Genomic DNA, 11,150 nt, shown 5'->3' with positions numbered 1-11,150 from the left:
TGCATATTACTCATATCTGTCGACATCAGTAACATACACCACAGTACCTCTTGCAATACACACGTCGTTGCCTCTTCGTCGTCTCTGCTTACTTTACTACTGACTGCGGCTCGGATGATGTAAAAGATGAGTTTTACAGGATTCCCGACCTCAGAAAAGCTAGGCGCTCCGATGTAGTAATAGTAGCTGGTGACTTCCATGCTCAAGTAGGTAAACTAAGCGAAAGACACATGGTTGGATCTTATAGTGTCGAGGCTCAAATAAAAGATAATAGCGACCGTCTGTTGCAGCTATGCTCAGATAACCGCCTGTCTCTAGCGAAAACAGTAAATTTAAGCATAAGGAAAAAATTACCTTTTGACATGGCGACTCCCGAATTCGTCCCAACGCTGGACCCAAATAGATCACATCGCTACCAGCCAACGATGGAGGGGCTCGACAGTACACTCGCTCATTCTGGAGAACATGCTTGGATTCAGGTCACGCTCTAGTGAGAGCACGTATTTGTCTGAGTCTTACTGGAGACTTCAGGGAAACCTGTTAGGGTTCTACTTATTGATAAGCAAGCTAAGAAGATATTTCAGGTACAACAAGAAAAACAGCAGCCATGTAAATTATGGCCATCCAGAGGCAGTGTGGTATGACATCTGAAAAGCTGTGCATAAAGCAGTGATATCTGCTAGTAAGGTAAACCATAAGGTTAGGGAGAAACAATGGATCTCGGCAGCATCTACCGCACTGATAGATGCTTGAAAACTCATCCCACCTGGCTCTGAACATAACGAAGAGCGGAGTCAGCTTAAGCGAAGGCTAATAAGAAGCCTACGCAATGATCATGAGCAGTGGTGGGTAGCGAAAGCAAGAGAGATGGAAAAGGCAGCGGCAATAGGCAACATAAGACAACTATTCAGACTTGTTAAAGAAACCGGTATTAGGAACCCAACTGTCGGCGAAACTATCTCGGAAATAGATAGATATATTATTCATTCTCAATCCAGGAGATTGGATCGATGGGCAGAACACTTTAGGGATCAGTTCAACTGGCCTTCAGACACACTTCGGATTCCCAAGATCTCCAGTCGACCTGATTAGTAAAATGTCTAAAATATTAACTCCAATAACACTTCGACGCCCAACCAAAGTTTGTGAAGAGCAGACTAGAGAAGACCAAGCTGAGTTGGATTTTGCCTCCCCATCCAGTCTTTGTGTCCTACCGAATTCTAATCTTCTGAATTCTTCATGTTCCTATCTGTTTTCTCTTTCCAAATTTATTTCACTGTATTATACTCCTTCAATAACATCTTCAAACCCTAATCTTTCACATAATGCTTATACCCTTACTACTTCTACCACTATGGGATTTGATTCGACAACTTCAGCTCTGTGCTTATGTGGTATGGCAGCTCGAACAGATGTACGTACGTACGAAGTCCTACGTTGTGACTGACTGATTAGTGCCAGTAAACCATAACAGCCACGAAATACACGTCTTAGTAATACCTAGTGCCAATGAGCTGAAGAATCGCCGAAATACCTGTAACAGCATTAGAAGCTGAGAGCAGACAGACGCTCGTATAAACAGCGTAATCAATCATCAAGGCAGTAATCAGGAAATGTGAGTACGTTGTAAAACAATAGTAAAGAATATGCTCTGGTGTAGCGATGCTTGGAATGAAATCCTTGTCTGAAAAACACCCGTTTTGCTACATCCATTGGATTTTAACAAAGCGCAACCTTGTCGACTGATTTATAGAGTAGTAAGTTGATTTATAGCATTGAATCCTCGATTATTCGATTACAAGCGGACGTTATGATTACACTGGTAGTCGGGTGAATGACCTGAGCACTCACGTAATGTCGAAATCTTATTTACAATCGCATAGCGACGAAGGCTAGTCCGCGTGGTGTAACTAACCATATGATAGGTTGTGATGGTTTAGTTAATAGCTTCCTGTTGGCTGAGATGTTCCAAGAGTCTTTTGAAGGGAAACATCACTAAGGTTTCAGGACAGTACTTCGTTATTCACCAACATCACTCTTACGCTTAATTATTATACCTAGGTTCCTAACTCTAAGCATCGGTCATTCACTGCTACTGGATACGGAAGTCCGTTCAGTGAAAGCCATTATTTTGTCTACAACCATTTGAACCATCAAAGGTGGCTAGACGGTCAAGAGAATGATCTTAACTACCAACTCACTTTTCGCTACTCTGAGCGATTGACTTGATCACGTATACATTCACTGAGAAAAGTAATAATCCAGAAAAAATAGCACATTGTATTTATAAATTACAAGATGATGTTCATGAATCCCAAAATTCTGAAGACGAAGCGCCTCACTAGTTACATGGTTACAAAAGAAGATCAACTTACATATTTTTCCTGAGTTAATCCATCCTTGAAGAAAACGAAGTATGGTGTCATACCGTCCTCACGGAAATTCATCAAAACTATCATGGCATCAGGATTAGATGACGGACCCATGTAAAACTCATATTGGTCAAAGTTATCAAGGACATTCTTCATGTACTTGTTGACCTGAGATTTAAGTAAGGGAACTTTGTCTGGATCAGTCTTTTGCAAACGCTCTATTATAGTTTTTAAATACAGCTAGAACAATATCAATTTAACTGAATAACTTACATTAAGATGCGCTTTGTATGATTTTTGGTCGAAAGGAACACTAATGAAACCATTAGCGTGAACTAAATCAATGACCCTTTTGCTCGTATCATCCACATTTTCATCTTCTCCACCCTCACCAGATGGGTTGGCGCCAATAAGTCTTCCATCTACATTACTTGAAACTGTCGTAAACCTCGAGTCGACTTCATAAAAGAAATCCGCGACAACACGAGGACAGTGCGAGTCTGTGAACATTTCATCCTCTGAAGAGAATGTTATGGATCTTTGGTCTTACCAGTGATCATATCCTTATACACGATCATGATGAGAAACAAACGAGGCGCACTGAGTTGTAACGCTGATAATGTGAAACAAGTTTATTGTTCGACGTTACAATTCATTCAATTTACGTTGGTGCATAATTTTTTGTTTTGTCCAGCAGACATAAAGACTGAAGTTTAGATTTCTTTGACGTAAGATGCAAATAAATGTTTCCAAATATCGAAAAGTTTGAGTCATTGTTTTGATTCACGTGCAGTGGTAAATAAATCTCCCAAGTCAATAGCTCTGCATGTCTTTGACATTTTATGCTGACCGTATTAGTTTTTCTGGAATTGCCTAGTTGAAGGCTCTCAGTCACGCATTCACATCAAATCATTAGTGGGTACGTCGTGCTACGTATCCCTTTCAACCACTAACCAGCCTAAACCAAACGTTTATTCGACATATCGATTGCCTACCAAATATATCTTCGAACTCTTTCAATCCTGACTTCTGATCTGATCGAGTTGATGTACTTTAATTATAAAGGTGCTACTGGTTTAGGCGTGGCAATATTCAGGAATCTATAAAATGCCCTAAACGCTTGTGTTCGTATACAAACCAAAGGATTAAAAGACGATTTCGATGGAGTTTTGTCCTCTGAGATGGATGGTTTGGTCTTGGGGCTTTTATTGTTCTTCTGGCAGTTGCCGATAAATACTTCCAGTTGTATTGTAATACATATTGGTCATCAAGGTACATATATGGAGAATAAGTCATAAAGTGCCGAAAAACCCAGACTTACTAATACTTCGGCTTTTTAAACCCTCCATATAATGGATTCTCTTTGAAATAACTAAATTCTTCATAGTTAATGGCGGCGCGCGGGCTTCGAGTGTTGCAACATTTTTTGCGTAGTTTTTTTTCCCCATTGATTTTTCACTTAAAGTTAATATTTATTAGCGAAAAATGCCACATTTTGATAGCGGTTTCATTGATTAGATAATTAATCTTAGTGCTCAACTTTATCCACTTAGGTTTCACGTAGTTATCTCCTTTTCGTTCATATATTACCTCTTAAAAAATGTTGGACTCAACCATACAGTGTAACATTGATCATCCATTGATTTAAGTTCTAACACTAACCGTCCATACAATACGAACGTTATTAATATTTGTGTCTCTTCAAATGATGTCCAGGACATCTAAAAATATTCAGTCTCCCTTGGATTCTATAGTACCTGCGAGCAGTCTAAGTCCGCTACTGAAACGAATAGTGTGAAGCTATATTAACGCGCTGATCGGTCCGCATCGTACGCTGACCTTTCGGCAGCTACACTAGACATGTACCATGTACTTTGAGATGACATCTCACCACCTTGCATCTCGCTCCCAAAGTTCTCGGAGGAGCGAATCACTAAAGAGGTCTGTCTCTAGACTGCAAAAGGCAGATAATCCCTATTGGTGTTGACATCACAAGAAGTGTGGTGAGTCTTCTCGAAATTGCAGGAGACATGTGAGTTTCCGAAGCTCTGAGTCCTTTGACACGAAGGACGTTTCGAGGAACTGTCGCGCAGGAACGCGTTAACGGCAGTGGTAGGTGGGGATCTCAATCGTCTGTTTTACAGTACTGATGTGGTGACAAATGCTCGCTATCTCATCCACACCAAAGCGGAAGCTAGTATTCTTCTTGCTAATACTAAAGACCGACTTCACGAAGCAGTTTTCGACTCAAAGATGGCAAATCGGAAACCGATCGCCACATATGGTAAGCGATACGTTTATGTTAACGTGGGTTTACGCAAACCTATCCACTGGATCTTCGTTGTCGCAGATGTTTCTATGGCAATCATTTGTATAGACCTGCTACGACATCACAGTCTACCGATCGACAAGTATAAACCGAGGTTAGTAGAGGAAATGCTAAATAATTTCTTACCGTAACTACATCTTCTTGCTGTAGATCATCCTCAATCACTGTTAGGCACCTAATCAGTCCGTACTACCAACGGATACGCGGCAAGTACTCTGACCTGTTACGAACGTAACTAAAATTGCCGTGTACAACCAATGATGCTGCACATCACACAAAAACTACAGGACCACCTGTATTCTCGAAAGCGCATCGAATAGATTACAAAAAGAGAAAGTTGGCCAATAACGAATTCGACTACATCATAGGTTTGGGAATTGTTCAGTCACTGAACAATCCATAGACATCTCCCTTACACAAAGTCCCCAAAAAGAACAGCAATGATTGTCGTCTAACTGATGACTATCAGTGACTGAATACGAAAACCACTCTCGTTGGTTACCTCTGGCCACAAATTCACGACCTGACAAGTACTTTAAAGAGTATAAGTTTGGTATGAGTTGGAATTACTAACCATCTGTTGCAGTGGATTAAGTCTTTTCCCGCTAACAGATACCGAATAACTAAAGTTAAAACTGTAACATCTATATCTCGAACAATAGCCAGTGTTGTGCAGAGTAGTTTCTTGAGTCCATTACCCGCTACAATCTACATCAAAAATATGTGCTTCGACACAGGTAAGACCCATCACTACGCTGACTATGAAACTAACATATGCGAATTACGTAGTGCTACGCAAACAATCCAGCATCAACTTAATAACTTGGATAACTGTTGTAAGCGATAGAGCTTAGAACTCAGCACATAGAAATGTGGCTGGCTATGCATTGATTCACCTACAGACTATCCTTTCCGATAACATGTCTTAGATCTTGAACGCCTCTAGAAAAGGAGGCTTGGCGCAACACTAAGCAGAAGCTTGAGGAAACTTCTTTCTCATTAGGCATTCACATATAAGCGGCAGCTATCCCGCATAAAAATGTATGACGGATGAACTTCATGAGATCTTAGGCTTTTTTCATGAAGTCGTTTGTGATGGTTAGAAGTATTTGAATTGCTTTGTTAACTGTGAACCCCAGAAATAGCACAATTCAAGTCGGTTAGAACTAGGTGAGCACAAACGAATGTATTATCTTTCGAGTTTGAAATCATGCACATATCAAGTAAGAAAGAATCATTAGTTCATACGAACACCACACCCTTACACTAACTGGTTGTGCAACACGTGTTATCAGCAGTCACAAAAACGTGTAGAAGTCCTGAAATCACAACACGCAATGTTAATTGAGAACTAACACCAAGTTAGAACAAGGAGTGGGAGTCATGAGCCTTTTATTTTAGAAAATTAGAATTGGCGGGGCATGTACAGAAAGAAAAGCTGCTTCACAAAATAGTCTTACGAATCATATTGTAAGTTCAGCGTATGCAGAGCTTACTCTTCTTCTGCCAAAGAGTTCATCCTTGGTCTCCCTGCAATAGAAAGAGAACAGAATCTGTTAACGACATCATACATGAAGATTTCAAACCTGCTACAGTTGCTTACCATGCACGCACACTTATACGTCCCGCTGATACATCATATATACATGTGGTGTGGTCTACTTATATCCATATAAGTAGTATATGGTGTGGGTCAGACATAGAATGTATTTTGGCAGAAGACCGATGAGGAAAGAACTGAAATGAAACGCAAACGTCTGGAAAATGCATGAGCAATGGAATAAGAGAAGAAACAGTGAAGATTGAAACAATTGGTTGTTAATTTGCAAATTGACTGTTCATTATTTGGTAATCAGAATTTATTGAGATAGTCTGTAATCTTTGCTTAAATACATTCGATTGTCCCCAGTCGTGTTCTGTTCACTACATTTGGTGTCGCTGCCAACCAGGAGGAGGAAGGGTGCTGTTCTGCGGACGCCACTGCGGGTCTGGATTTGAGGTGCTAGTTGGGGCAGTCTGGTGTGGAGAGTTGGCGTCGAGTGGAGTGTTCTGGCGGGGCGGCGTTGGCTGTAGCGGGTGCTGTCGACGGAGAGGAGCAGTGGGACGTGCGGCTGCTGGGCGGACATCGGATGTAGATGGCTCAGCAGGCCGGTGGAGTACGGGTGTCGAACGTCCCAGGTGCCGGGTGGATGCGGATGTTGGTGCCCCGGCAGGTCGACGGAGCTATGGAGGTCAGCGCGCCGCAGACTCGACATTCTGACGGAGAGTTTGGCACAGACTGCAGTGAAAGAAGATAGTGGCGTGGCGAGCAGAACCACCGCATGTACGAATGCTTTAAAGGGGGGACGAGTGTGGTGTGGTCTACTTATATCCATATAAGTAGTATATGGTGTGGGTCAGACATAGAATGTATTTTGGCAGAAGACCGATGAGGAAAGAACTGAAATGAAACGCAAACGTCTGGAAAATGCATGAGCAATGGAATAAGAGAAGAAACAGTGAAGATTGAAACAATTGGTTGTTAATTTGCAAATTGACTGTTCATTGTTTGGTAATCAGAATTTATTGAGATAGTCTGTAATCTTTGCTTAAATACATTCGATTGTCCCCAGTCGTGTTCTGTTCACTACATACATAGTACTTTGATATGTTGAAGGGGTAATCCACGTTAGATACTGACCGCGAGGTGTGACTTTGAAGTTAGCTGGTTCATCAAACCGTTCCCGTCTAACTCGAGTAGGCCTCCAATCATTCGACAGAGGTCATCTAAGTTAATATTCTACAAATTCCAAGCTTTTGACTTAAGCCTCTTGGAGGTATATGTTCTATAATGTATACCTAATATCATACCGATTGGTTTCTAATTGTGACGCCTAATTGTGCTAATTGAAATGAGTGAGCAGCTCTACTCACTAAAATGATCTGCTTCCTTGCATGCTTTAAACGCCGTAATTATACAGACTAAACTTAACTATACGATAACCAAGACTACGTAACTAAGCAGGCGTCATAATTATTGCTTCATTTGCACAGACATGTTTCTCAAAATAGCCCAATGTGCCTAATTAAGCTTGTAAACCCAGAATACCAACTATAGGCTAGTTAGAATTGCCTAACAGAGGATAAACGATATTGTTTTAAGACTAAAGACAGCAGTAATTTCCTCATAAAAACATAGTTTACAGCATAACAAACCTTTCGTTGTCGATCTACTTATGAAAACAACGGTTTGATTAAACTTACTGTGACTTAAGATATTATCCCAGCATGCAATTTATGCCCGACATAACGTAGTCAAATATGGTAACTAAAAATCACAGACGGGACAAAATTTGCAGCATAATCTAGTTTCTTAATAAAGAATATATCACAGTATGACAAAAAATAAATGTATACATGAACGTAAACGTGACCGTTAGTCCAGTTTGCGATAAATTAAGTTGACGTGACAATGTTGAGCATAAAAACCACTCGATATGACTTCATCCCGCGTCATCAATTATACCTCCCGAATTTATCTGTGATCACTGTCAAGAAGCACGAAATAGTACGTTGTTGTTGATGTCTTTGACTGACTGCTTGTCGCAAAGCAACCTCCACAAAGTACCAACTCTCATATTGGACATTAGAGTCTCACTAATATTATTATTCTGATGTATAAAAACACATCCTGTTAATATAACCAATGTGTTCTATAAAATATCAACCTAATTCAGTAAATGGTTGGAGTAAAACTTGTGGCATTTTTAACGATTTGATCCGACGGTCATGCTGATTTCTTTAATCGTTAAACTGCAAGCTATATATCAACCTTGATGATCCCTCCGTCCCAGGTCTGACTGACGTTTGATGAGTCTCAGAATATCAAAACATGGAAAACCACTTTGTTTGTACTTCATCGATAATTCTGTATCTAAGATTTTGCACCCGGTGTTCCTTCAGAAATCGTTGATATTAGTGTTAACTTTTGATCAACACAACTCCATAACACATGGTAACAGTCATCTTGTCATTATGGTGCAAATGATCAAAATGAAAGAAACTGCTTCAAATGTCACATCTGTAAACGTCAAATACACTGTCGTAAAGCATTATGTTACACATCCCGAACAAGACTCGAAATTATGCATTACTCTGTACTTTCAATGAAGATTCTTTTCGCAACAAATCCCGTTGTGAAAGCTATCTAGAGATCACCGGAGGGTAAATATCAAAATATATGCAAAATTTTGTTCGTTTTATACAATTTGTGATGTCTGAAGTATTTACTACTAATAATTCAGCCTGGTAATGCAAGACCCATATAACCCGTCAAGTTTTAGGCTGTACAGTTCGACATAAATTCAATAATTTTCTATTATGGAGGGATATTTCGTTATCCTGCTTATGCAAGAAAACAGTTTTGATAAAAGGCTAAAGAAAATGACTGAGAGTGTTAAACGTGACAAATTATACAGCATTTTGAAATATTTGATCTTGCCTATTGTTATATCCTTAGGAGAATTATGAATCGTAACTTTTGCGAACTATTTATGTACCAATATGATACATATATTTTTAGTGTATAATTGTCAAGTAACCAAACGATTCAAGCCCATATTCCTCTTATTATAAGCTTTGTTTCGACCTGCGAAATGTCATTATGCGACTCACCATTATTGAGTTATATCCAGTCTGTTATTACTACATTCATAGCTAAATTTGGCTAAATCTTGTACAAATGTTGTTTTCTATTTTGTAGTACGATGCGGTCTGTTTGGTTGGTATATAAACCCAGTATGTTTTATATAAATGATTCATATAGCCAAAGCTATTATTGGTGCTCCAGACTTAATGGACAGAGCCAGGCGGGAAGCAAGGATCAACAAGGACTGTAGACTGCTCGTACGGGTTTTATGTCATTGGTGCGGTTGGCAAATCCCTGTATTCTAATTGACAGCATCGTCACGTCATATATTAATTGGGGCACAAACCCACAAGATATAACACCTATAAATTTTCTCATTTAACTTATGTTCATTGTGAATAAGTTATTATTTTCGTTAAGTAGTGTCTGATTTTCTACTCTCCACGGATGATGTGAAACTTTGAATAGATGATAAGATGGAACTTCAGTATTGTTTGACTCGACTCTAAAGCCGGGCAGATAACAATTAACTAACCTTCAAAATTTCAAAATGTAATGCAGTCCATCTTGGACGTGATGCAGACTACGCATACAACTCTGGTAACTTCCTCCATTAGGTATCCAAATTCATTCGCAGACAGCGACAAAAATGCCCTTCGGGATAACATTCCACTGGTAATATTGAAGAGTGCTTTTGGCTAGTTTGTCGATAGAACTTTTAACTCAATCTTCAACACTTTTATTTGGCTCCATTTAGAGCATGGAAATATAGTTTTTTCTTTCTCACTCCAAAAGAATAAATGTATGTCGTGATGTATCTAATGGTGAACCACAAAATGGTTTTGAAGATTAAAATCAAACCTTGTTGAAAGTGCCTTAAATCACTGTATCTTTGCCAGTTACCGTGTTGGCGTCTCATAGGTGACATTCTAGTGACTAAGCATTCTAAACACCCTTACACACCCCACTACAAACATATATAAGCTCAGTCCCAACACTAAAACTAGGATTAACACCGAAAAATCGGGGAGTGGTCGAAGCAGAATCCTGAGAGTCTTTTGCGAGAAACTTGAACATTCTCAAAGACTCAGAACAGCATCTCACAATTCTTTACTGACGTTTTTATTTTTATTGTTAAATGTCCCTAGGTTCTTATCTGGAGGCATCGATGATCCAATACTACTAGATACGGACTACTGATAAAAGTCTGTATGGTCATTGAAATGTCACTGAGTTATGGCGAAATAATTTGGCTCTGGCGTCAATGAATTTCGAGCGGTTTACCAATCCTTGTCAAGGTCAGGGACAGTCAAAACGCAATTAATTGATCACTGGGTGGTGATCAATCTCATGCGTGTCAAGTCCTTAGTGCTGATCGAATGCTATCGATCAAGTTGCAATGTGGCCACCAGTCTAGGTGGCTCGACACTGCGTGCACTATATATTAAGGTAACAACAACTTCAACTTGGTATGCAACAACCAATTTGCATTATAAATAATTACAATAATGATGAGTCACAGTGATGTATTGTGGAAGTATGCCTGTAGAGCGAAGGTCATTCCTACACATGTCTGTGACCTTGACCGTAAATGACTTAAAAAAATGTAATAAATATTGGCCTAAATTTGTGTACATGAGCGTTCACGATAGTGAATTTAAACAAATTCAACAAAAATACGAAATTCATAATAATAACAACCTTCAACAAATGGAATAAAACAAATGGTTCTGTTGGTTATATTCGAAATGAACATTTCTTGTAGTGAATAAATGAGAGTTCACATCCTTTCCAACTGTGACATACGTAATTATTTTAGGTG

The 11,150-nt window shown here is 39.5% G+C and overlaps 1 protein-coding gene across 1 annotated transcript; it reads right to left on the bottom strand.

The window, feature by feature from the left end:
* Nucleotides 1-2,260: 2,260 nt before the first annotated feature.
* Nucleotides 2,261-3,013, bottom strand: Smp_054240 (Translationally-controlled tumor protein homolog (TCTP) (Histamine-releasing factor), putative). The gene is made up of 4 exons (XM_018790429.1): nucleotides 2,923-3,013; nucleotides 2,646-2,890; nucleotides 2,376-2,612; nucleotides 2,261-2,341 (listed from the first exon to the last, which is right to left on the bottom strand). The coding sequence occupies exons 1-4, from the start codon at nucleotides 2,948-2,950 to the stop codon at nucleotides 2,339-2,341; spliced, it is 513 nt and encodes a 170-aa protein (XP_018646338.1). The 5' UTR covers nucleotides 2,951-3,013; the 3' UTR covers nucleotides 2,261-2,338.
* Nucleotides 3,014-11,150: the final 8,137 nt, after the last annotated feature.

The sequence above is a fragment of the Schistosoma mansoni genome (assembly GCF_000237925.1).
Source record: "Schistosoma mansoni, WGS project CABG00000000 data, supercontig 0113, strain Puerto Rico, whole genome shotgun sequence".
Classification (NCBI taxonomy): Eukaryota; Metazoa; Platyhelminthes; class Trematoda; order Strigeidida; family Schistosomatidae; genus Schistosoma; species Schistosoma mansoni.
Note: the sequence above shows the minus strand (reverse complement) of the source record. Positions and strands in the feature narration are given on the sequence as shown.